This window comes from Sinocyclocheilus rhinocerous, unplaced genomic scaffold (genome assembly GCF_001515625.1).
Source record: "Sinocyclocheilus rhinocerous isolate Xijiao unplaced genomic scaffold, SAMN03320098_v1.1 scaffold2050, whole genome shotgun sequence".
NCBI classification, from domain to species: domain Eukaryota; kingdom Metazoa; phylum Chordata; class Actinopteri; order Cypriniformes; family Cyprinidae; genus Sinocyclocheilus; species Sinocyclocheilus rhinocerous.
In genome coordinates, this window is record NW_015661574.1 from 250,056 (window position 1) to 274,884 (window position 24,829).

The following is a 24,829-nucleotide window of genomic DNA, read 5'->3' on the forward strand; positions in this document are numbered from 1 at the left end:
GATTTCAATCTTTGACATGGCCTTACTCAGTCAATATTAAAGATATAAAGGTTATATTTTCACAGAATGTTCTGCATCTTTATGAAGGATGATTTTATGTAGAAAACAGTAAATCACAAAAACAATGACTTTAGCTGGGTTTTCACAGGCAGGGTCACATATTCAAACACTTTTAAACATTTTACAAATAATTGTATGGTCTTTTGGTTGAAAACAGGATGGGACACAATAGACTCAACCCTACATCCTCATTAAATAATCAGACAATAATCAGAATCAGAAAGAGCTTTATTGCCAAGTATGTGTGCACATACAAGGAATTTGTTTTGGTGACAGAAGCTTTCAGTACACAGACAACAACAACACACAGATAATAAAAAATAAAGACATGTGAATAAAATACAAGATATAATGGTGTATACACTATTATATAGTATTATAGTATTTATCAATAATTGAATTAGGTTTTATTTTCATATTTTTGGTTTTCACGTTAATTTTAGTTTAGGTTTTAGTAATTTTGTTATGTGCTTTTGGCATTTTTATTCGTTTTTTTGGGGGGGTTTATATTTCTATTTAGCTTGAATTTTTTTTTTGTTTTTTTTTGTAATTCAGCTTAAACTTATTTCAGTTAGTTGCCAACATAACATTTCTAATTTTTAAGTTTTTTTAAGATAAAAGTTATAATTTCATATTTATGTTTTACCTGTGGTCTATGACCTTTACATCTACAAAAATCCCAACATCAGTATTTGAGCAAACGGTACCTTAAACTTCATGGAGCTGATCCGATAAAGAATTTCTCCCATGTGTTCACGGATCTGGGCCCAGGTGATCTTGTTATCGCTCTGCGCTGTGGTTTCGACAGCATGCCGGGCCAGGTCATAAAAAGCTATCATATTAGACAAGATCCCCACTGTCTTATAGAAGGGACAGAACCTGGAAGAGAAAAAGAGACAGGGAGATAATATGAGAAATAATTAGCACAGACTGACAAACAGGCAACTAGAACAAGACGACAGCTAAAAAAGGGGTCTGTGGGAATGTCACATTCTTCATATTGTACAGATGAATAGGTAACCTGTCATAGGGAGTGTAACCGTTCTGCTGCAGGAAGTCATCTTTAATGAGTTTGGCCACCTCCAGAGTGATTTTATCCGTCTCAGCCAGAGATGCCTATGGGGAAGAAACAAAATAAATGCATTCAGAATCAATACAAATACATTATATAAACTATTAATACAAATATATTTAATAAACTATATACATTGAATACATTTAATTAGAAATGTCATTACACAAAAAATATAAAATGCAAAAACTCTATGTTTTAATAACACCTTTTGATAAACAACATACACAAACACACCTTTCCAACAAGTTGCACAATCTCAGCCAGGTCCTCCTCCTCCTGCAGAATCTCTTTGGCTTTGGTACGCAGCGGCACAAACTCTTGGAAGTGTTTGTCATAGTACTCATCCAGTGCTCGTGTATATTTACTGTAACTGATAAGCCAGTTAACAGAAGGGAAGTGTTTCCTCTGGGCAAGCTTCTTATCTAGACCCCAAAACACCTGAGGGCAACAGTTCAAATGAGAGGGGGAAAAAAGTAATGGAAGATTCTATTACTGCTTCAGTTACATGATTACCAAAAAAACAAAAACAACAACATCACATCATGTTAATGTCATGGGTTTTCATAGGATCCACCCACCTGCACAATACCAAGAGTGGCAGAAGTCACGGGATCTGAGAAGTCACCACCAGGGGGAGACACACTGTAGAGAAATGTCCATTTCCAAAAGAATCACAAAATGAGAGGAAAGAACAGAAACATCTGCAGTTATAAACCACCACAAAAACACAGGTAATATATTTTTTTTTACAAACCTACATAACCTTCTCAAAATAATAAATCAAACTTGTCATCAATTTACATATTTATTATAATAGCTCACTTAAAGGAGACATATTATGCCCCTTTTTACAATATGTAATATAAGTCTCTGGTATCCCCAGAATGTGTCTGTGAAATTTCAGCTCAAAATACTCAAAATATAATATTATTATATCATTTTGAAAATGCCTATTTTGAGTGGAAGCAGAAACACTGCTGTTTTTCAGGCCTGTCTCTTTAAATGCAAATGAGCTGCTGCTCCACGCCCCCTTTTCCAGAATAGAGCTGGGCCATTACAGCTCATACCTGCTAAAAAACATCTGTTTTGGTTCTGATTATCATGTTTATTCGTGCTGAAATCATGCGTTTTAAACCATATTAGTTTAAACTTCTGATATACGGTTTTTTGAGCGCACACATCCGAAGCACACGGACAGAAAGCAGCTGTCACAGCAAGTGAGTACTAAACTAATGTTCTCATTCACACACGAGTTTACATTAAAAACGCACAAGTTACAAAAAACAGTTGGTTATGTCGGTGAAGGTAAACAGCTGGGAAATAAATCGCATGTTTATTTTAGATCTATGTGGCAGCAGCAATATACATTAAATAAATCAATAAATCCACTGCTCTCTTGTCTCCTCTAAGGCTGGGACTGTAAATAGTGTTCTTCGTTCGGCTGTGCAGCCAATGACAGAACAGTTAGCATGTTTTGCTCAAACTTTCGCCATGGCATTAGAGCTAGTACACCGTTGTCGGTAATATTATAATGAGATCCCTTTGCCACGTCACCAAGGGAGCGAAATCAGACGCGCTAATTTTTTCAGATGCTTGCAGAAAAAGGCTTACCAAAACAAAGTTACTGGGTTAATCTTTTTCACATTTCCTTGGTTGGTAGATGCACCGGGGACCTGATTATAGCACTTAAAACCTGGAAAAATCAGATTTTCATGATATGTCACCTTTAATGTTATTTGAGTGTACTTACGCTCCCACAATGCTGACGCTGCCCTCTCTCTCTGGGTTACCCAGGCACTTCACTCGACCTGCTCTCTCATAGAACGATGCCAGACGGGCTCCAAGGTATGCGGGATACCCACTGTCTGTGGACAGAAATCAGGGAAGTTTGATTATCCAATATAAGAAAGTTTGGTTTGGACAAGGCTGCATAATTTACTCGAAACACCATGTTGTGAATGTGGTGACAAGCACTGCAGTTGCGACTGTGAATTATTAATCATTTAATATCTCATTTTGATGCTGTCATTTTGCTGGCTGGTTATTAAAATTGCACTGCTACCACAAATGCAGTGTACATGACAACAAAATAGCAACAATATCTCAATTTGGAGGAATATCTCCAGTTTGAGATATGTATTACACACATTTTGGTGCCAATAGCAAGCATAACTTTAAAGTATGCAGTATATGCAGACAGCAATTTTTTTTTAATTAAATAGTAGTCTTTTGTGATTTAGCAACCATGCAATCACAAAAGTTTAGGGTTGGTAAGTTTTTTTTATGTTTCTTATGCTCATCAAGGCTGCATTTATTTGATTTGGAAGAACTATTTTAATATATTTTAAAATGTAATTTTTTCCTGTGATGCAAACCTGAATTTTCACCAGTCATTACTCCAGTCTTCAATGTCACATGATCCTTCAGAAGTTATTCTAATATGCTGATTTGCTGCTCAAGAAACATTTCCTATTATTATCAATGTTGAAAACAGTTGTGTTGCTTAACATTTTTGTGGAAACCATGATTCTTTGTTAAACAGAAAGTTCAAAAGAGCTGTACATACCAGCAGGCATCTCAGCCAATCGTCCGGAGATCTCCCTGAGAGCCTCAGCCCAACGCGAGGTGGAGTCAGCCATCATACTGACGTTATAGCCCATGTCTCTGAAGTACTCCGACAATGTGATACCTGTTAACACACAAGGCATGTTATGAAGATAAATGCATCCGCGTACATACTATATAGATTTTCTCTTACAGGTTTTATTGCATTACAGCACACTTTATACAGATGGCTCTTGAGTTTACCAGTGTAGATGGAGGCTTCTCTGGCAGCCACAGGCATGTTTGAGGTGTTGGCCACCAGTGCTGTTCTCTTCATAATGCTCTCCACCTTGCCGTCCACCTCCATAGTTAGCTATTGAACAAAATTACTATCAATCATCTAAACCAGGTTCAACTAAACCACTCGACAGGGTCACTTGAACTTCCCCAGTTTTGAATTTCATATCACATTCATAAACATTGTATTAATCAAAGTGACCAGGTATAGCATCATTAAACCCAGTGCCATACCAACCTCAGGGAAGTCTCTTAATACTTCAGACATCTCATTTCCACGCTCTCCACAACCCACGTAAATGATGACATCACTGTTGGAGTATTTGGAGAGAGACTGAGAGATCACGGTCTTACCACAGCCGAAGGCTCCTGGAATGGCTGTGGTCCCTCCTTGGACACAACTGCAAAACGGCAAAAATTAGGACTGTAAAATAATGTTTAAACTGATCATCATCATTTCTTAGTTAAAAATTTATAATCACAATTATTAACCAGTATTTTGAGAAATTACTTTTTACATTTCATCAGAATTATTGCACTTTCTCATCAAGAGAACGTCAACTAATATGCATGTTTTAACTGATCTCTTCTACCTTTTCTCATTCATGATTCATTATACTTGTATATTTATTATACTTCATCAATGAGAAGGTTTGTTTGCAGATTTAGCAGCAGCAAATAGAGCGAGCGGCCTCATTAAAGGCTCAGATATACTTCAAATGAAATCGAAGAACGAACTGGTGTGACGTCATTTCGAACAAAATCAGGGCAAAACGAAGTTCGTTTTGGGAGTTTGAAATGGCTTGCCAAAGTGATCTCTCCGGAAAAGTTTGCACCGGATGCAAAACACCTTCGTATTACCACTGGTCCGTGGTGATTACGTAATAGGCAGATGTGCGCTGAGGCTCCGCCTTCCTTTACATGGAACACTTCTCTGGCTCATTTCAAGAAAAACAGATCGGCTATATTACACTTTCATTGGAGCAGAATGTCACTGTGACAATCGCTAAACTCCAACATACATTTTTGTCTGTGTTTTCAGATTATCAGTGCTTTTTCTGCAGTCCAGAAAGAGCATGTACACATGGTTGCCAGGTTGGGAAGACAGAAAATGTATCCATTTAAGAGAAAAGCTCTGATTGGGGGATTTAAAATCTTAACATATGGCAACCCCAAGCATGAAAGCTTGTGGGGGCTTGTTACCAATGCAAGATTACGGAAATATCAATCGGGAAAAAAAAATGTTAACAGGATAATTAACCAGTGGGCCAACAAGAAAAATATTTTTAAAAAGAGTTAAGCACACAACAAACTTTATTAAGATGTGGAACAATAATGTGTGTGTGTGCTTGAGACTCACGGAAAGAGGGCGTCCAGTACTCGTTGTCCAGTCAGCAGGGGGTGATTTGCAGGTAGTTTTTCAGTAACAGGCCTCACCTGTCGCACAGGCCACACCTGCACCATGGTGAACTTCTCCTTGACTCCTTCAAACTCCAGTTCCAGCACCACATCCTGACACACACAATGAAAAGGGAATTTCCAGTATTTAGTAATATTAGGTTTCTTCCTCATCTTACCTAAACATCTGAGGGAGTTTTTCCATCCAACTGTTTCTTTTATTAGGTGCTATACAAATAAATTTAAATTGATGTGAACTACTCTTGCGTGCTTGTCTATAAAAGTGTGGTAGTATTTCAGGACATGTGAGGATGATCGTGAGCTTGACTCACAGAGACATCATAATTTCCTGGCGGAGCGAGGTAGGTTACTGTTCCCCTGCTGCGAGGGGGCAGCATGATCTTGTGTTTGATGAGAGAGTTCTCGTACACAAATCCATAGATATCACCTCCTGTAATGTGACTTCCAACCTGAAAAAAACAATGAAAGAGTCCAATTAAAGTAAACAAACATCCAGTGCATAATTTCAATACAAACGTCATACGCATTCAGGGGCATGTGGCTGCTAAGATTTATGACCCAAATGGATTTTGAATGCAATTTCCAAAAATACTAAAATACACATTCTTTACACATGATAATTAAGTTCCAAAATTATTGTAGGTACAAAATTAATAGTTCCCCAAAGTTGTTGCCTTTTGGTGAACGATGCCATTTTAATGGCAAAATAATATTTTGTATTATATTTCCATTGTAATATGTATTATATATCCATTTAAATGTCAACCTTTTGTGAAAATGACGAGTGCTAGGGAATATGTGTTGCAGGTGTGGCGTATTAAAGGGATAGTTCACCCAAAAATGTAAATGTGATGTTTATCTGCTTACCCCCAGGGCATCCAAGATGTAGGTGACTTTGTTTCTTCAGTAGAACACAAACGAAGATTTTTAACTCAAACCGTTGCAGTCTGTCAGTCTTATAATGGAACTGAATGGGAATCACGGCTTTGAGTAAAAAAAACATACACAAACAAAACCAAATTAAACCCTGCGGCTCGTGACGATACATTGATGTGTAAAGACACGAAAAGATCGCTCTGTGCAAGAAACTGAACAGTATTTATATAGTTTTTTACCTGTCTTGAGCGTGTTCGTGTCTTCTTCTTCAGCCGGCATGTAACGCGTCTTCTTCTTGCTTTACAACGGATCGCAGACTTATAAGTGCATTACCGACACCTATCTCTCAAATGGACCATTGACACTCTATCTACAATCTCAATTAGGAGTGTCAATGGTCCATTTGAACCATGATAAAATAAAAACTTTAAACTCTTGATTAAAACCTTTTCAAGCATGGTAGAGTACGTAAATCACTCATGAATGGTAAAGGATACAGGTCTCCTCGTATACCTGGATGGTTGCCATATCTCCCTCCAATCGGATAATTTCTCCCACCAGCTCACTGTGGCCCACACGCACCAGTTCATACATGGCCGCACCTGCCATGCTAGAGGCCGTCACCACTGCAATGAACAGACACACAGATTGTAACCTGTCCATCTCATGACCAACATCTGTCAGTCAAAATAAACTGCTTATGGGATAAATGTTGTGCTGTATGTTCAATTTTGTAACAAAGTGACTTCAGAACATGTTTTTATTTTTACCTGGGCCTGAAACTCCATGCACATATCCGAACTGACCCTCACGGTCCTCATCTCGGATTTTAGGCAGCTTGGAAAAATCCATTCTCTGTGTTAGCAATCCTGAAGGAGAAAGTGTAAAACAGTTCATTCATTAAAACTGCACCAATATCGTCCAGTGGTTCAAGACACAAGCCAAACATTAAATCACCATTACAAGACGTTTCAATTTTCATAATTTCAATAGAACCACAGGGTCTACTGTTTTGTTCCAGTTCTAATCAATATACTCGAAAGCAAATGTGAGTTTCAATCTTATTGTTATTGTAAATATTTCAATTACCGATGACAAATTTAAAGACTTTCTCGATGACAACACCATAATACTAATAGGACCACTATGGCCAACCGGTATTGGTTGAATTCATTCAGATTCAAACTATATTCCTGCTGTAAATCAAATGAAAAATGTTAGGAATTTGATTGCTGTACGAAACCCACCACAGCTAAAATAAATAAATATATGAATAAACGCCTTCACACGACCAAAACTACTGAATTACGAGATCTACGTTAGCAGGCTGTCGTACGGAACCACTGGATGTCAGGTGACAGATGGCTACTAACAAAGCCTGATCAGCAACTGAGCAGATTTCACCTGCGTAGGAAATAGGATCAAACTACCCGGTTTGATAGTAATAAAAAAAATACAATTGTATAAAAAAAAAGGAAACGATGAGTCTTACTGTATTTGCATGAAATGAACGACAATCCTTGGAATATCCTATCAAGCAGTGGAGCGAGGGAAAAAAAACTGTCACGACATAGGTCAGCTGACCTGCCAGGATTAAGGAAGTCCGAGTTCACAGTGCAAAAGACAGTGCGCCATTATGGCTCCCGTACAGGAGTTTTTGCATGGATATGTATAGCGTATCTGATCCAACATGGCGCCCATCGAACCACAGTTTCTCCATTTCCTGTGTTCATTTTATGGACACAAGGACGTTACTGCAAGCAGCCACGCATTATAACCGTTGACATTTACAAAGCCTGTGCACTGTGTGTTCCACCATTGTATAGAATTGCGTACGAATAAAAACTGCGTTGTCTATTTTGTCAGATTTTGTATTATCTTTGACGATCTGTCATGCATATTCATTACGTTCACATCAATAAGCATCACGCAAGGATGCCAACCGCCAATAAAATTTAAAGAAGAAGAAGAAGCATCACGCAAGGAATCTGGCGCTCTTTGCGTGGTTGCGTCACAGGGTGATTCCTGTTGAGACCGCGCGTAACCCAGACGTTCAAGACTTTGTTGAATGCAGTTGCAAAAAGCTCGATTTTGATTTTTCAATATTCGAAAATTGATAGCGAACTTAGTACTTTTTCGTCTTTGCTTCGCGTTTGTGGATACAATCAAGGTGTCAGCAGTTTTGTAGATCTAAAACCACCAGCTTAAATTCGCTGGTGATCAACGAGGATCGAAGATAGCACCATCATCATCATCGAGGTCTGGGCGAAATAATACACGGTTCAGCTTAATTTTAGCTGAACCATGATCTAATCGTCGAAAAATCTGATCATTTGTTTAGTGTTACAAGTTTTGATCACAAGACCACTCTGAGCATATGGCAGACCTCCTTTGGTTGTGCGGTAGCTTATTAGTTATCTGTTAAATTCAAAAGCAACCGGACTTCAACTGGAAGACATTTCGCTTTTCCTCAAATTGAGTCCACTAGATCATTAGCAGGAAATCAAACAGCCAACATCAAGAAGAACCCAACTTTATGGTACTACCCCACCATGTTGGGTATTATGGATCATCACCAAGGTAAATATGTGATTTTTTTATTGTATAACGTTACATACTACTCTTTTCAATTTTATTTTAGTGTCACACCAGTACTCGAAGTTTTAAACGAGTTTCGTGTAACACCATTTAACAAAGCGCTCCTGAATGGATTAACTACTCGTGCTAGAAGTGAGCTATCCTCTTAGGTTAAGTACACTTAACATGGCCTCTACTATCTCCAGATACATAACATCATTTTCTAAGCATACTTGAATAGTTCCGATGCCAATTCGCTTCCTTGTTTTGCTGACTTGACATGGTTGCGTCTGCTCTTTAGCTTTTAGCATAAGCAGCTTCTCTTCGGATGTTAATATGTTTACTCGAGCAAATGAGTCCTCAAAACACTTGCAACAATGTTTAATGTTTCGAAATTTCTTACGTTTACATCTGTAGCATTCCAATAATCACGTAAGGAAATTACTTTTAAGTTACTCAGTATCCAATTAGTCTAGGCTAAAGCTAACTTGACAGTTCATTTAAGATTGTAGTTTCAGCGTTTAACATTAACAGGTTCTGCCAGTAATACCGATTTCTTCTGTTTCTTTTACAGACACCGTCCGGAAATGTAAAACGGAGGCTTTGGTAAGTGCTGTCGCAGTTGTATTCTGTAATGGTTTTGAATGGTGACACAGGCTCGTTACTTATTTATAGCTTAGGCCACATGTGGCCGAACATGGGGGGGGGTGGGATGTGGATAATATCAGTATCTGCCTGTAATCACTGACAGTAATTGGCAAAAATATTTTGGTATTGAACATGGTTTCAGATTGGAGACAGACAGGTATTTAGGTAACGTTATCAATCTAAATGGACTATTAATGATTGGTCACTATTAATGTCCATTTTCTTTGTTCCAGCCTCCAGAGCGTAGGAAGAGGACCGTGGAGGATTTCAATAAGTTTTGCAGCTTTGTCCTGGCCTATGCTGGGTACATTCCACCTCAAAAAGAAGTGAGTTGAATGTCATAAAACATAGTCTTTTTGTACAGCAATTAAGTGTTAACTTTGACCATCTTCATGATAATCACCTGCTGCTGACTCTGACACACCGCTGAGTTTTTTTTTTTTGTTTTTTTTTTGGAAAAATACTAAACCCTAATAATGCTTTCTGGTCTGTTTTGACCAAGAAGATAGTTCTGCCAGTAATACCGATTTCTTCTGTTTCTTTTACAGACACCGTCCGGAAATGTAAAACGGAGGCTTTGGTAAGTGCTGTCGCAGTTGTATTCTGTAATGGTTTTGAATGGTGACACAGGCTCGTTACTTATTTATAGCTTAGGCCACATGTGGCCGAACATTGGGGGGGGGGATGGGATGTGGATAATATCAGTATCTGCCTGTAATCACTGACAGTAATTGGCAAAAATATTTTGGTATTGAACATGGTTTCAGATTGGAGACAGACAGGTATTTAGGTAACGTTATCAATCTAAATGGACTATTAATGATTGGTCACTATTAATGTCCATTTTCTTTGTTCCAGCCTCCAGAGCGTAGGAAGAGGACCGTAGAGGATTTCAATAAGTTTTGCAGCTTTGTCCTGGCCTATGCTGGGTACATTCCACCTCAAAAAGAAGTGAGTTGAATGTCATAAAACATAGTCTTTTTGTACAGCAATTAAGTGTTAACTTTGACCATCTTCATGATAATCACCTGCTGCTGACTCTGACACACACCGCTGAGTGTTTTTTTTTTTTTTTTGGAAAAATACTAAACCCTAATAATGCATTCTGGTCTGTTTTGACCCAGAAGAGATACATAAACATTTATTTAAACTTTTTGTATGGAAACCAAACTTTGGAAATGTCAAATTACACACAATTTAATACATTTTTAAAATCGTTTTTAAGAGATATAACCATTACAAAAGTTAAACTTTTTAATTAAGACATCAACTGAGGATTTACCACTTTTTTCGTGCATTAAATTAGTCTCAAAAATACTTGTGTAAAATATATTTAGCCGCTTTCCCATATCACACACACTTTTGGGACTAATGAATTAAATTTATCGTTTTCTTCATCTGACAGTGAAAGTTTATGTGAGTTAATGTGTTTGATGCTTTTTTTAAAAATTAATGCAGGGCTTAAAGTTCTCTCCGGCGTGCGGCGTTTGGCTGCGAGAGAAAAAAAGATAGTCGTCCTACATTTAAAAACATTTGTTGATATCACGTTCGAGTTCATGAGTTCGCCTACCAATGTATGAGCGGAACACAGCTTTCACTCTCAACCAAACTAACATTACTAGCCAATCAGAAGTTTTTGCATTTACATTTACATTTAGTCATTTAGCAGACGCTTTTATCCAAAGCGACTTACAAATGAGGACAATAAAAGCAGTCAAAACTAACAAAAGAGCAACAATATATGTGCAAATGACAAGTCTCGGTTAGCCTAACATTGCCACAGTCATTTCATTCTTTGCATGTGCTGCACTTTATTTGTATCATTTGTTTTATTAGTTTATATATTAGAATTTGAAACATAATAACACTATTTTTTGATAAGTGAAAAGTGAGATCTGATTTTAGTCCTTGAAAACCAAAAAAGTAGTGCAAGTCCTTGAAAGTCCTGGAATTTTATTTTGCAGTATCTGTACGAACCCTGGTTAAGTTACCAGTTCTTGGACCATTTTAATGTTTTTGTTGTTGTTAATTGAACTGAACTGTAGTTTTCTGTAGTAAACTGTCTTTGTATATTTCCTGTTTTATATGAATTTCCTAGTATTTAATTTACCTTTTTTTTTTTTTGAACAAAACAATTTCAGAAATTTCATGTTTTAGATTGTAGGTCATCTTGTACCCTGTCAAGGACAAAGCTAACCAGCAAAACTTAATATCAAAAGCATCCTAAATGTTACATGTGTTTCCACCATATTGTAGTGAGTAAACTTCCTTGGTATTGCGGTTTCAAATATCCCACCATAATCTGTAGTCTGAGCCTGTCAAGGGCTAATGGCAATGGCAGATACGTTACTAGTTAGTTTCAAGGAAAATCATTTTCTTTTTTTGTTTGCCAAATAACCCTGTGTACGTGATTCTGGTAAATCTCCGATTGTATGTTCTTATAAATTTATATAGTGATACATTCCAATAAAATTTCTCATGAATATTTTTTTTTAATTCCCTATCACAGTTTTTTTTTTCTGTAGTTTATGTACATTTTGAATTATTTATATATGTATATGTGTAAAATATAAGCTTACTTTCCACCATGCAATGCAAAATTGTATGCAGATTTTGAAAGGATTATGAGGGTAAATTGTGGTGATTTGTGTTTCCAGGAGAGTTCATGGTCTCCGTCTTCTTCTCCATGTGCACACGAGCTTTCTGAGCTCTCAGCCGAAGGGTCTGTAAAGGATAGCTGGACAGAAGCACACTCTGACCTCAACAACATTCAATGTTTGGTCCACAAAGCTGAGACAGACAGCAGCAGCAGCACAGAGTTCAGCCATCTTCAGTCGGACAGCTCCTTAGACAAGATGAGATTGAAAGACTCTCTGAACCAGATCCATCTGGATAGTAAAGCTGAGAGGAAGAAGGTGAAGAAACTCGGGCGCTTCTCTTTAGGAGGGCCGAGGAAAAGCATCTCAGAGGCAAGGGCACACAAACAAGCGAAAGCAGCACTAAAGAAAATGAAGAGATCAGTAAAGGCTGAGAGACACTTTCCATCCACAAGCGAGGGGTTTCAAAAGGAGGAGGGGCTAACTGAACAGGCCGTTCACATGCATGAGGCGGGGCTTAAACTGGAGTCCAATCAAGAAACAGACCTGAGCTCTTGTGAAACGGACACATTGGTGACTGATGAGGATATTATGGTTGAGTCTGGTAAGTGTCTGTTTAGACTTGGTATGCTAGTGCTGTATTTAATATATATAGCTATAATAACATTTCTGTCATTAATGTAAACAAATTTTTTGCCTGTCATACCGTCAAGTCCTATTTTATCTGTCCTTGAAGAAAACATCTGATCATAACCTTATTTTGTTTTATCCATTGTAGGTGATGATTCTTGGGATTTGGTTACGTGTTATTGCGGGAAGCCTTTTGCCGGACGTCCCATGATTGAATGTGACGAGTGCTCCATTTGGGTCCATCTCTCCTGCGCTAAGATTAAGAAGTCCAACGTACCTGACATTTTCTACTGCTACAGATGCAGGGACTCTCAGGGCTCCATGGTCAAAAGAGACCACTGAGAATGAATGTGTGGGTGCAGATCTTGTGTCTATTTAAATGGATGAGATGTTCTCATATCTCTTTTTTTTTTTTTTTTTTTTTTTTTTTTTTTTTTTTTTTTTTTTTTTTTTTTTTTATATATATCTCCATTTGTTCTCCTTTGTTCTGTGCTGAAAGACTGGTCTTGGTTTATGGCATTAAGTGTTTATCAGGTTTAAGGTGTACTAAAACTGCACTTATTTGCACTACTATATGAGTGGTGTGTTTTTGATTGTACACAAACCTAAAATTATAATTGGTGGCAAATGTGCACTGACCACATATTATGTGGATAAATAAATGAACATCTCCCTTGGCCCTCTGGTATTTCACAGCTGTTGTCTCTTATTTACATATTATACACTTATTTATATATATATATATATATATATATATATATATATATAAGCTCGATACCATTGGCCCTCTGGTATTTCACAGCTGTTGTCTCTTATTTACATATTATACACTTATTTATATATATATATATATATATATATCCCCTCAGTGATGAATGTCTAGATGGGTGAATCTCACAAAACCTGTCAAGGATGTGTCTGGGTCATATTTCTCTCCAAGTCAAAAGAAAATTGAGCATATTTTAGGACCATTAAGTTTTCTTGACATTTAACCCCATTTCCCTCCAAAAGCCGTGCACATGCATCCATTAAAGCAACTCCACTTCCAATGAAGAGATGTTCTAATCCAGTGTTTTTCAGTCTTGCACCTGCGGGAACCTCAGCACAGGTGTCGCACTAAACAGACACACCTTATTTGGGTCATGGAGCACTGTATGAAAGACTTGATGTGTGCAAATAGGAGTGGTAGATAAGGGATACCTCCAACACAGATCTGTACAACTCTCAAACGCTGTTCAAATATCCTCACTTTTATTGTTACAGGATGTTCTCAGATTAACCTTTGACCATTGTTAGGCAAATATCAGCAAATTTAGATCGTTTTATTGCTTGATTTTTGCTATTTGTGTATTCTGTCAAATACAATGCTAGAAATGTTTTTGATTTTAAGACTGAAAACAGATTTCTCTTATTTTGTTTATGTCCTGCTCATCCCAGTGTATAATAGTACATGTATGTACAGGTGTATATGTTCGAATGATGAGGAAATGCTATATTTTTCTGACCATTTACAGCAGTGAATTCTGAAAATAAATGTTCTTTTAAAGTCAAGCTGTTGTTCATGTGCACTGTTTTGTTTACTGATGTCACTACTCTTTCCGTGAGTAATATCCAAAGGGAGTGTAGGCAACGGGGTGTGACTAGACATTCACGTATACACACTTTCCCCCGTCACATGCTGTAGTAGAGGTGTGTGACTCTTCACTTCATCTGCTGTAACGCTGTGCTTGCCATTATTTCAACAATCAGCTACTTAATGTAAGGTAAGCGCATATATGAAATTTGACCAATTCAAGCTTCTCATTTTTGAGTATGTAATTTTTATTTGTGTAGTTTGCTTAAAATTTGCAAGTTAATGCAAATTTCTTTAAAGGAAAATGCTATTTTTGCGATTTTGTAGGCAGGATATTTTATCAACATATTCTGTGCTTCAAAGTAATGAAACATTTTTGTATAATAGAAATGACCTCAAATACTTAAGAGGATCATCGGTGGATTAGTGTCTCTTAAAAGGATAGCATGTTGATTTTTCCATAACCATTTGAGTGTTGTGTTGTTGATCTATAATGAAAAACAAATGATTTCCTGTAATTTTACACCGGTTAAGCACAATGGTTTGTTTTATTTGTGAGGTGTGTGGAATAATGAATTCTTTACTATTTATTGGAAACCCTTTTGCTGTTTAGTGAGTTCAACATGTCTGAGCTTTATTCTAATCCAGCGGCTGTGCCACCTGGTTTGGAGTACCTTGCACAAGTGAGTGTGCCATTTGAAATGAATTAATGTAAATAAGACAGTAAGAGTTGTAAAATTACATATTTCCACTATACGCAAATAATATAATATGTTAAAGGGACAGTTCACCCAAAAATGACCTTTGGTTCCAAACAGTTTCTTTCTTCTGTTTTGAAGAATGTGAGTAAGCAAACAGTTGCCAATCCCCATTGACTTCCATAGTATGGAGAAATCTATGGAAGTCATGGGGACCAGAAATTGTTTGGTTACCAACATTCTTCAAAATATCTTCTTTTGAGTTCAGCAGAAGAAAGAGATCCAAATTGAGGGTGAGTAAACGGTGACAGAATCTCCATTTTTGGTTGAACGATCCCTTAAAGGTGTACACAATAATTGGTATATCTTATGATAGGAAAATGTATAATGGAATATCTCTGCTTCCTGTTCTGCTCTAACAGATTGACCAGATATTAGTCCATCAAAAGATTGAGCTCCTTGAAGGTAAAGTATATGAAGTTATTCAACTTTTGTTTTCATATATGACAAAAAAAGTTTAATAACTTTAAATCTGTATTTATCCCTTTATCACTAAATAATTATCACTAAATAATAAGTCAAATGCTAATGAACAATTTCTCTTCTTTTCCAGCAATTATTGGCTTTGAGACTAATAACCAGTATGAGATTAAGAACAGCGTGGGTCAAAAGATCTTCCATGCTAAAGAAAACACTGACTGCTGCACACGGAATATCTGTGGCCCTCTGAGGAGTTTTGATCTGCAGATAAAAGACAATTTTGATCAAGAGGTCATTCACTTAATCAGGCCTTACCGCTGCACATCCTGCTGTTTCCCCTGCTGTCTTCAAGAGGTAACAACTCAGAATGCAGCTGCAGAAGTTCTGTGTAGAGTTTTTCTGACCTTTGAAGAGAGAGAAAAAACATTTCAACAAGATAGATTGCTGAAATTGCATAATTTACTATAAATATGTTAAACTCTATATGTATTTCTATAACCCATTCTCCGGTTCTTTTTCCTGTCTGGATGTGGCATTGACTGAAGATGGAGGTACAGGCTCCACCGGGGAATACAATAGGTTACATCAAGCAAGACTGGCACATGTTTAAGCCCAAGTTCTCCATCTATGACATGTCTAAAACAAAGGTGCTGTCCATCGAAGGGCCTTTGTGTGCCATCAGCTGCTGTGGGGATGTGGATTTTGACGTATGTATTTATGTGTGATTGTGTCTGTTCGCCATGTATGTGTGACCGTGATTATTTTTGAGAGATTGCAACATACAGTATCTGGTGAATGATTATTTAAGGATTTCACAATTATTACTAGTGTTAATATTCATGTTGTGTTTTACAGACTAAAAAAAAAATTTAAGTTTGACAAAAGGTTATGTGCGTTTGTCTGTCCTGTGCAGGTTACCGGTAAGGATGGGCATTCTGTAGGTCGTATCAGTAAACAGTGGACTGGCTTGATCAAAGAATCACTGACTGATACAGATAATTTTGGCATTAACTTTCCCATGGACTTGGATGTGAGGATGAAAGCAGTTCTGCTGGGAGCATGTTTCCTTATAGTGAGATATGACACAAAACATTCATTCATCCACCAGTTTAGCTACTTCCTGTTACTTTCTTTATATGACCATTCATATATTTCATTTGATCATTTCTCTGTGTTGTCCTGCAGGACTTCATGTTCTTTGAGCAGACCGGTGACTCTGGACAGCGATGCAGTGTGTTTGGCTAGTAGGGAGTGGGAGATAGTTTGAGGTTCTTGATTTCTCTGGTATATTCATATGTAGTATCACTACCGTTACCACTTGTATGTACTAACATCAGTAAAATCACTATAAAAGCATTTTTACAAAATAGATGTAACCCAGTCTGGCTATAGATAAACAATGTTTTGCTGTTGATTTTCTCTTTTGTAAGAATATCAAATAATACTGTACATTTCCTACTGAAATCTCTTTGCCCTCTAGAAAAAAAAATGTTTCTATGACCACACCTCTGAAACATGTCATGCATCACCAGTTTTATGATGATAAAGTTCAGAGTAATTACTTTCCATCTTTTTTTTTTTGTGAACATCAATGGAAAGAAGTTGTCATGAACAACCCAACATTTGCCCAATGATTATCACAGATATAGATGATCATTGCTGATTATGAATATTAATTTCTGGTCATAGTTTACAACTACAGTGCGTGAGTAGGCTTTTTCTGCAGACATTGTGCCAAAAATAGCACATATCCAGGAATGGCATACATAATTATTAAAATATGCAATTTTTTAGTGGTCATTTGCAAATAGAGAGCTGATTGATCGTTCACCCATTTAGGGGTGCATAATTGTAGGATTCGCCAAATATCCTCATTGGCCTCTGGATTTTCATAAAGTTTGAATGTAGCAACCTGAATAGCTAAACACTGAATCAGTCCACTGTAGTAGACACCATGTATCCAAGGGTTAATATCACCTGAGAAAAAAACAAACAAACATCAATTCAATGATGCTTACAGTGGAGAATCAAGTTTTTAGAACTCTACTCTGCTTAAATGTTGTAGCCTACTATATCATTTACATTTACATTTAGTCATTTAGCAGACGCTTTTATCCAAAGCGACTTACAAATGAGGACAATAAAAGCAGTCAAAACTAACAAAAGAGCAACAATATATAAGTGCAAATGACAAGTCTCGGTTAGCCTAACGCAGTACACGTAGCAAGCTGTATATATATATACACATATATATATATATACTGTATATATATATATATACATATATATTATACACACACACACACACAGGGGTGGTTTTGTAGGCAAACATTAATGCCTTGAATTTAATGTGAGCAGCTACTGGTAGCCAGTGCAAATTGATGAACAGAGGTGTGACATGCGTTCTTTTCGGCTCATTAAAGATTAATCTTGCAGCAGCATTTTGGATTAATTGTAGAGGTTTGATAGAAGTGGCTGGAAGACCTGCCAAGAGAGCATTGCAATAGTCCAGCCTGGACAGAACAAGAGCTTGAACAAGGAGTTGTGTTGCATGTTCTGAAAGAAAGGGCCTGATCTTCCTATCTTCATATCAATCAAGATTATAACAATATTACACTTTTCATTTAATCGTCACAATTAATTATTTATGTCTGTGAATATTTCCATTATACACATATTTTATTCACTTTTTTTTAATGTGTGGGGCATTTCAGAGAAAATTATTTTAAAATATGTATAATAATTTGAAGAAACACTTATTGGATCCTACTGTATAGGACAATTCTCACAAATTAATTTTCAGATGTATTTTTTTATTAATACTCAAAAATCAAGAACAGTATACAAAAAAATAATACAACCATCAACATAAAACTGATAAACAATAATTTTTCAGATGCATTTTATATTCTTTTTTTTATTTTTTATTAATGAAAATAGAACAAATAACAAACAGAGCATAGCATAAGACAGTCAGTGCTATACAAAGTGTGACATTAATTAGTAACGGGCACTGAAAATAATGTCATAATATTTTAAACATGTTAATGACTTTCAGAGAAGAAAGAAAACAATCAAATTCCACTAAAAATACCTTAAATATTGGGGATGAATTTAAGCATTTTAGTTTATGTATATACAATTTTAAATATTACAAAGAATAAATGTAGTATTGTCTAATTTCACAGTTAGAATAACCCATCTTCCGTTCTCGCACTTAACAAAGTTCAGAACTTCTCCTTTAAATCTGTTCATCAAAACCATAACTCCTGCTGAATGCGAAGTGCCGTGACTGAAAAAAATAGATTTTCTCCACTGAGATTTCCAAAATGTTTCATCCAAGTCCGTAGAATGTGTCTCTTGATGCGTTTTATATTCCTGCCCATCGCGAACACTGACGTGACGTCATAGAGACGCGGCGGAAGAAGAGTGTTTTCGCTCTAAAGAAGCGCCAGCTCTCATTGAATGAGCCGAGATTTAAATCATTTTATCATTTAATATCCTCGCAAAACGTAGTTATTCGCTTTTTGCGTTGGCAGACAACGCCTAAGCTTTTGGCTTGAGGTTACGGTTAAACGGTGAGTAATCGCTGGTGCCGACACCCCACATTTTCTGCATCGCGACCCCGGAGGCCGAACAGTGTTTATTTGTGATCGGTGCTTGATTTGCCCGCTGGAATGATGCGTTATATGACCAATGCTTGTGGCGCTCTGCTCTAGTAAGAAACTTGAAATATAATTTTAGCCAAATACCAGACTGGTGTATTAGCGATGCTACAAAGCCTGCTCCACTTCACACTTTTCGCATAATTCAGAGTAAAAGAGCAGAACAAAGCGCATCGTGCACGAGTTTATCTCCGCTGCTCCAGCACTGCCGTTGCTTTGCCTTTCTTCTTGCGTGAAAGCTGACAACTGCATGGACAAAATACAGCCAAATACATGTGCTAGTTTTGCTTTAAATAACATTAAAATGAAAGTACTTTTACGTAAGCGTTTAAATGAATACATTGTCCTAACATCTATAAGTGTTTTCTCTGGTTTTCTTAAGAGACGTCAGTGTCAGTCCAGTGATCTCTATGTACGCATAATCGTATATTAGGCCTATATACCAGACGTTTTGAGCCTTTGAGACGCAGTGACCCCCTCTCAAACTCTCAAGCAAAAATTCTCAACATTACTTCATATTAACTGTCAATAAAAAACTACTGACATAGCTTCAAAAGAAAATACTTACCTATTCATTATGGGGTAAACAATACACTCATATCTTGATTTGGTTTGATACACAGTGATAAACTATATGAATCTTACCATACATACTCTCATGATACTTTAAACGAGGCTAAAATAGTTAATTTTTAAAAAATGATTACTTCTAAGATATATGACAAAGAGTTATCAAAAAGTACTATATTACATCAGGAATGGACTTGAGTAGGCCTGAACTTGATCCTTCTCCTTGCACAGAGCAAATATTACACCAGAACAGAAGTATTCATGATTTTGCTTAGCTAAAAATACTAAATTCTGTTAAAATACAGTACACTCTTACCCTGACTACATATATTTAAGTTTTAAATATCGTATTTTATTAAATAATCAATTTGTAGTTAATTATTAATAATCAATAAACATGAAAGCTCAAATGTTTGACCATTACCATATTTGATGCTAAGTTAAATCTGTCTAAACTATAATTCAAAATTTTTGGTGAATTATACACAATACATATTGTCACTATCCATGATACATATTGTTGCATTTTTGTATTGTTATATATTGTGACATGTTATAACACCTCATAAGTTAGATTGTTATTAAGTTAGTTAATAGTTGGAAATGTTATGAAAATTTGTTGTTGTTGTTTTCATCTCAAAGGCCACCCTCCAATAATTGCCTACAGTTAAACATTTTCAAGTGAGGCCTGATTAAAAATATAAAATTAGAACTATTTATTAGTATTATTTAAATGTATTTTATTTAAGTCCTCATTATATCAAGACTGAGCCTATTTACTTTGTTACCGCACATTACTTGTCTTGAAGTGAACAATTGATCCATGCTACTTGATCCACATCTGTGCTACCTAAAAAAAAATTGGTGCACTAAAATCAAATTCAACATTCAAAGTTCAATTCTATCGTAATTTACTCACCCGCAAGTTGTTCTAAATCTGCGTGAGTTTCTCTCTTCTGCTGAACACAAAAGAAGATATTTTGAAGAATATTGGTAATTACACATTTGATGGTAGTCACTGACTGCCATAGTATGGAACAAACTATAGAAGTTATCGTCAACTGCTTGGTTATCAACATTTTTCAAAATATTATCTTTTGTGCTCGGCAGAAGAAAGACTCACAGGTTTGGAGCAACTTGCGGGTGAGTAAATAATGGTAAAGAACCTGATTAGTGACACATATACTAAATATATTGAGACTAGACCTTTTTCATAAGTCTGTTTTTTAACTAGTTTGGTATCTTCTACACTTTTGTTGTTCTTCGGTTGTTCTTAGTTTGGTCATTTGGACTGCATAAACGCCTAATATTAACAAATTAAAATGCACAAAAAATAATCTTGCTGAGTTAATATTTGTATCTCAAATGTCAACTAGAGTTTTATTCACATTTTAGGTCACTGAATGTGCTTGCATTCTTATTTTTTTTCCATTTAGCAATCTGTTGGTTCTCTACTCTGACAATTGACATGTTTTTTGTCATGCATTAGCGAGGAGGCAGGCTGGTGCAGGTCGTAGGGTGCTCCTGGATCATGAGAGACAGTGGCAGCAGCCTGGCTCAAACACACTGGTCCAATGAGCTGACGCTGACAGCGGGGCAGGAGGGCACTGGGGGTGGGGGTGCCATTGGAGGTGGCCATTTAATGAATCCAACCATGGCCCAACATGCACCGAGCCCAGCCCACTTCAAACTGAGACGCAGAGAGGAGGACGTCAGGATGTGGGGTGCAGACTTTACTGTCCCTGAGGTGAAGGACGAGGAGGAAAATGTGGACATGGAGAGTGAAAAGGAGGACAAGAAAGCTGAGGGTGATTTGCAGCGTAATGATAAAGGTGACGATGAGGAATGGGGCTCGCCAGAGCACTCACGGCTAGTGGAAATGGATGTCAGTGTTACAGGTGACTTTACCCACTGCTTGGCCCAGACTAGCCCCAGTCCGCTCAAAGAGAGGAAGCTAGCCCGGTTGCGCTATCAGGGCCAGAGGTGTGTGAGTGTTCACTACCGTTTGGCCCAGCTTTGGAGAACTTGGCGCCAGCGAGCCAAATGGGCAGGAACTATGGGATACAGGAGGGTACGCAGATGTCACAGACGCCGCCACTATCGCAGTCGACCTTTTCAGAGACTGCCTGGCAGTTCATTGTTAAATGGAGACCCAAAAGGATATTTGGGGACAGCAGAGGACAAGGGAGCTGATTTATCCGGTGAGTATGAACTCTCTTATTGACATTTGTGATATAATTTTGGAAAATAATGTTAGTTTTTCCAACTTTTTTAAAAGAGTTGATAATATTAATTGTTTAGCATGTGATGCCTATCTTGTTCAGGGCTCCAGACTCATTCTTCCCACTGGTCGCTCTATCAATGCATGCTGATGAACTTATAGTTTATAGTTATATGGAAACGTAAGTGGTAAACATTCAACCTGTTCTTTTTCTTCAGTATTTGTGATTTGAATTTTGTGAATGGGAGTTCGTCTTTTGCTGTGTTATAAGCCGCAGGCTTCGGATGCTTTCGAATTTGCGATCTTGTTGTCACGTTTTACAAGAAAAGATAATTGTCTGATTTGCTTACATACATCTATACATATTTCACTTTTTAAGACTAAAACAAAAGATGGATTCATTGTTATTCTTAATTTAAAAGCACAATAACAATAGAATCAAATAAATAAAAAAGAGAGCTTCCATAGCATAACGTGAGGTAAACAGCAAAGATAACAAGTTTTCAAAATGAAAACTAAAAGAAAAGTAAAACTAAACTTGCTGTCGGTGACAGTGCTTGCATGTTTGTTTTTGTTTTTTTTCCCCACAAGAATACCAACATGTTCATCATTCATCTTCTCTGGTTTAAGAAGCGGTCTTTTACTTTACTTTAGCTTGAAAACCATCCATCGTTTCCTCAATATTCGTGTCATTTTTGCTGCACGCACCTTCGCGCTCGTGCGGCGAGTATAAACCAGGCTCTACACTCAAAGCGCTGCGCAGCTCAAACGAGTAGCGCGGTTTCGTTATGCTTTCAGTTTCGTCTGCAGTTTGATGTTTCTCATATGCAACAGAAATGGCAGCGCTTATGAGTTGAACAACGCGGTGGTCGCGCCAGTGCGACCGCACATAAAATTTAGTCGCACAGGCAGAAAAAATGGTCGCAGTCTGGAGCCCTGTTGTTTTAAATTAGTTTTTTAGTTTAAAGTGTAAAATGTGAATGTTTGGAAGCTTGAACATTTGTCTGTGCATTAAAATATAATTTATATTTTTTATAAAATATTTTAATACTATTTATGCTGGTGAAAATGAAATAAAATTAAACAATTAATAGATTTCTTTATTTAAATATTTATTTAAATTGTCAGTATTGTTCCAGAATCTGGTTTAGCAAAGGTAAGCTACAGTAAATGACATTAAAATTACAAAAATACATATGATAGTACAGAGGACCTGAAAGAAACTTGCACAGCTTTCCAAGTTGTGACATCTGTTCATTTATCCATCATATTGGCTATTAATGACCCCTGTTGATTTCTTAGACACCCGTAGCACATATGGAGTTCCGAAAGGAAGGGATGGTATCCATTGTGCAACCATGGGGGACAGGGAAGGACGGGCCTCCCCTGCTAATGTCCAGTCTCAACGGGAAAAGTCCTCCCCACAGAATCAGCTTAGCAGTGAACACATCTCTTTTGTACAAGGTACAACGTATGATTTTCCTAAATATGGAACAGGAACATACTTCATGTAGTATTTAACATTTTATTGCCCAGTGGTTATTCTTCTCTCACTCTTCCTCTTTCTCAGGTATTCTGGATGAGTTTCTCCAGCAGTACGGCAGTTTGATTCCCATCCATGTGGATGAGGTGGTGGAGAATCTTCAGGAGATCTTCAATGAGAGCTTTTCAAGTCCTCACAGGTCAGAGGGGGCTCATACCAGTCAGTCACAAGGATTATAGAATCTTAATATTTAAAATGCCAAACAGATGAAAGAATTTACTGTGAAGTCTCCGTTTGTACCATTTTAACTTGTACCTGTTTACAGGAAGGTAATGGTGCAACACTTAATGCAGTCCTACCAGCGCATGTCCGGAAGTGCAGTGATGCGGGGGTTTCGTGTAAATTACAAACGTCATGTCCTCACCATGGATGATCTGAGCACACTCTATGGTCAGAATTGGCTCAACGATCAGGTGGGCCTCTTGGTTAATAATATTATTCATTTTTAATTATTAATGAACATTATTATTAATATTGGGTGGGTCGCATTTACTAATCATATGTACACTTGGATTGTTTATCTATATTTAGGATAAAATTCAGAACCAACTCAAATTGTGACTCTACAATGTCTTTCCTATTTTATCACATCACAATGCATCCTGTAATAGGCATACGCTATCGTTCAAAAGTTTAAAAAAATCTTTTGAAAGTCTCTTATATTCACCAAGGCTGCGTTTATTTGATCAAAAATATAGTAAAATCTGTAATATTGTGAAATATAATTACAATTTAAAATAACTTTTCTATTTGAATACATTGTAAAAGGTAATTTATTTCTGTGATGGCAAAGCTGAATTTTCAGCAGTCAAAACTCCAGTCTTCTGTGTCACATGATCTTTCAGAAGTCATTCTAATATGCTGATTTGTGACCCTGACCACAAAACCAGTCTTAAAGGTGCCATAGAATGTAAAAATCACTTTTATAAGGTGTTTGAACATAGTTGTGTGGCCGCAGTGTGTGAAAACAACCAGCTTATAATGGTAAAAATCCACCCACTCATTGTTTTATAATCCCAATAAATCATAAACAGTCTCTCCACACTAGCAGTTCCAGATTTCTCACTACTATGACATCATACTCGGGGGAAGTCCCGCCCATTTGTGATGCTCTCTGCCCTATCTCATATTATTTATAAAAGTCAAGGGTCAACCACGCCTACCTAAAACGCCTCGTTCTAACACGCCCACCACATGTCTACGTCACAATGTGGGAAGATTTGCATAACGCCGCCCAAATGTTCACGCAAAGAAAGAAGGCGTAACTTTTATTCTCGCTGTAGTATTGTTGTTGCCGCCGCTGCCATGTCGTGAAGAAGCTGTGTTTCGTTGTGAAAGCGAAACTACTTTGTTTGG

General features: G+C 37.0%; 4 protein-coding genes across 5 annotated transcripts in view; 3 read left to right on the forward strand and 1 right to left on the reverse strand.

The window, feature by feature from the left end:
- Positions 1-8,177, reverse strand: part of LOC107726357 (V-type proton ATPase catalytic subunit A) — a 14,115-nt gene extending 5,938 nt beyond the window's left edge. The window contains exons 1-13 of the mRNA XM_016535900.1: positions 7,764-8,177; positions 7,042-7,140; positions 6,767-6,897; positions 5,707-5,844; positions 5,337-5,488; positions 4,215-4,377; positions 3,944-4,052; positions 3,702-3,824; positions 2,886-3,000; positions 1,714-1,777; positions 1,370-1,573; positions 1,082-1,176; positions 768-939 (exon numbers count right to left, since the gene is read on the reverse strand). Of these exons, the coding sequence (XP_016391386.1) occupies positions 768-939; positions 1,082-1,176; positions 1,370-1,573; positions 1,714-1,777; positions 2,886-3,000; positions 3,702-3,824; positions 3,944-4,052; positions 4,215-4,377; positions 5,337-5,488; positions 5,707-5,844; positions 6,767-6,897; positions 7,042-7,123 (1,548 nt within the window). The 5' untranslated portion in view covers positions 7,124-7,140; positions 7,764-8,177. The remainder of the gene's footprint in view (positions 1-767; positions 940-1,081; positions 1,177-1,369; positions 1,574-1,713; positions 1,778-2,885; positions 3,001-3,701; positions 3,825-3,943; positions 4,053-4,214; positions 4,378-5,336; positions 5,489-5,706; positions 5,845-6,766; positions 6,898-7,041; positions 7,141-7,763) is intronic.
- An 85-nt stretch (positions 8,178-8,262) lies between these two features.
- Positions 8,263-13,476, forward strand: LOC107726379 (PHD finger protein 23A). Its single transcript, XM_016535934.1, has 5 exons — positions 8,263-8,851; positions 9,423-9,454; positions 9,730-9,822; positions 12,154-12,697; positions 12,872-13,476. The coding sequence occupies exons 1-5, from the start codon at positions 8,824-8,826 to the stop codon at positions 13,063-13,065; spliced, it is 891 nt and encodes a 296-aa protein (XP_016391420.1). The 5' UTR covers positions 8,263-8,823; the 3' UTR covers positions 13,066-13,476.
- A 941-nt stretch (positions 13,477-14,417) lies between these two features.
- LOC107726366 (phospholipid scramblase 2-like) lies at positions 14,418-16,849 on the forward strand. The gene is made up of 7 exons (XM_016535910.1): positions 14,418-14,486; positions 14,910-14,979; positions 15,417-15,459; positions 15,608-15,828; positions 16,020-16,181; positions 16,388-16,546; positions 16,660-16,849. Exons 2-7 carry the CDS (start codon positions 14,920-14,922, stop codon positions 16,717-16,719), a joined length of 705 nt encoding a protein of 234 aa, XP_016391396.1. The 5' UTR covers positions 14,418-14,486; positions 14,910-14,919; the 3' UTR covers positions 16,720-16,849.
- A 2,045-nt stretch (positions 16,850-18,894) lies between these two features.
- The window catches only part of LOC107726393 (sentrin-specific protease 3-like), a 9,170-nt gene continuing 3,235 nt past the window's right edge, over positions 18,895-24,829 (forward strand). The window contains exons 1-5 of one of the 2 annotated variants that reach the window (XM_016535952.1): positions 18,895-19,052; positions 21,199-21,910; positions 23,233-23,394; positions 23,501-23,612; positions 23,739-23,886. In XM_016535952.1, the coding sequence (XP_016391438.1) occupies positions 21,241-21,910; positions 23,233-23,394; positions 23,501-23,612; positions 23,739-23,886 (1,092 nt within the window). In that variant the 5' untranslated portion in view covers positions 18,895-19,052; positions 21,199-21,240. The remainder of the gene's footprint in view (positions 19,053-21,198; positions 21,911-23,232; positions 23,395-23,500; positions 23,613-23,738; positions 23,887-24,829) is intronic. The other variant, XM_016535953.1, reaches the window with a different exon arrangement.

Excerpts from the sequence above, each read along its gene's own strand:
- LOC107726379 (XM_016535934.1), top strand. The coding sequence starts at position 8,824 with ATGTTGGGTATTATGGATCATCACCAAG. Across the intron at positions 8,852-9,422 it reads TATTATGGATCATCACCAAG|ACACCGTCCGGAAATGTAAA; the intron begins GTAAATATGTGA and ends TTTCTTTTACAG. Across the intron at positions 9,823-12,153 it reads ACATTCCACCTCAAAAAGAA|GAGAGTTCATGGTCTCCGTC; the intron begins GTGAGTTGAATG and ends TTGTGTTTCCAG.
- LOC107726366 (XM_016535910.1), top strand. The coding sequence starts at position 14,920 with ATGTCTGAGCTTTATTCTAATCCAGCGGCTGTGCCACCTGGTTTGGAG. Across the intron at positions 15,460-15,607 it reads AAAGATTGAGCTCCTTGAAG|CAATTATTGGCTTTGAGACT; the intron begins GTAAAGTATATG and ends CTTCTTTTCCAG. Across the intron at positions 15,829-16,019 it reads TCCCCTGCTGTCTTCAAGAG|ATGGAGGTACAGGCTCCACC; the intron begins GTAACAACTCAG and ends CATTGACTGAAG.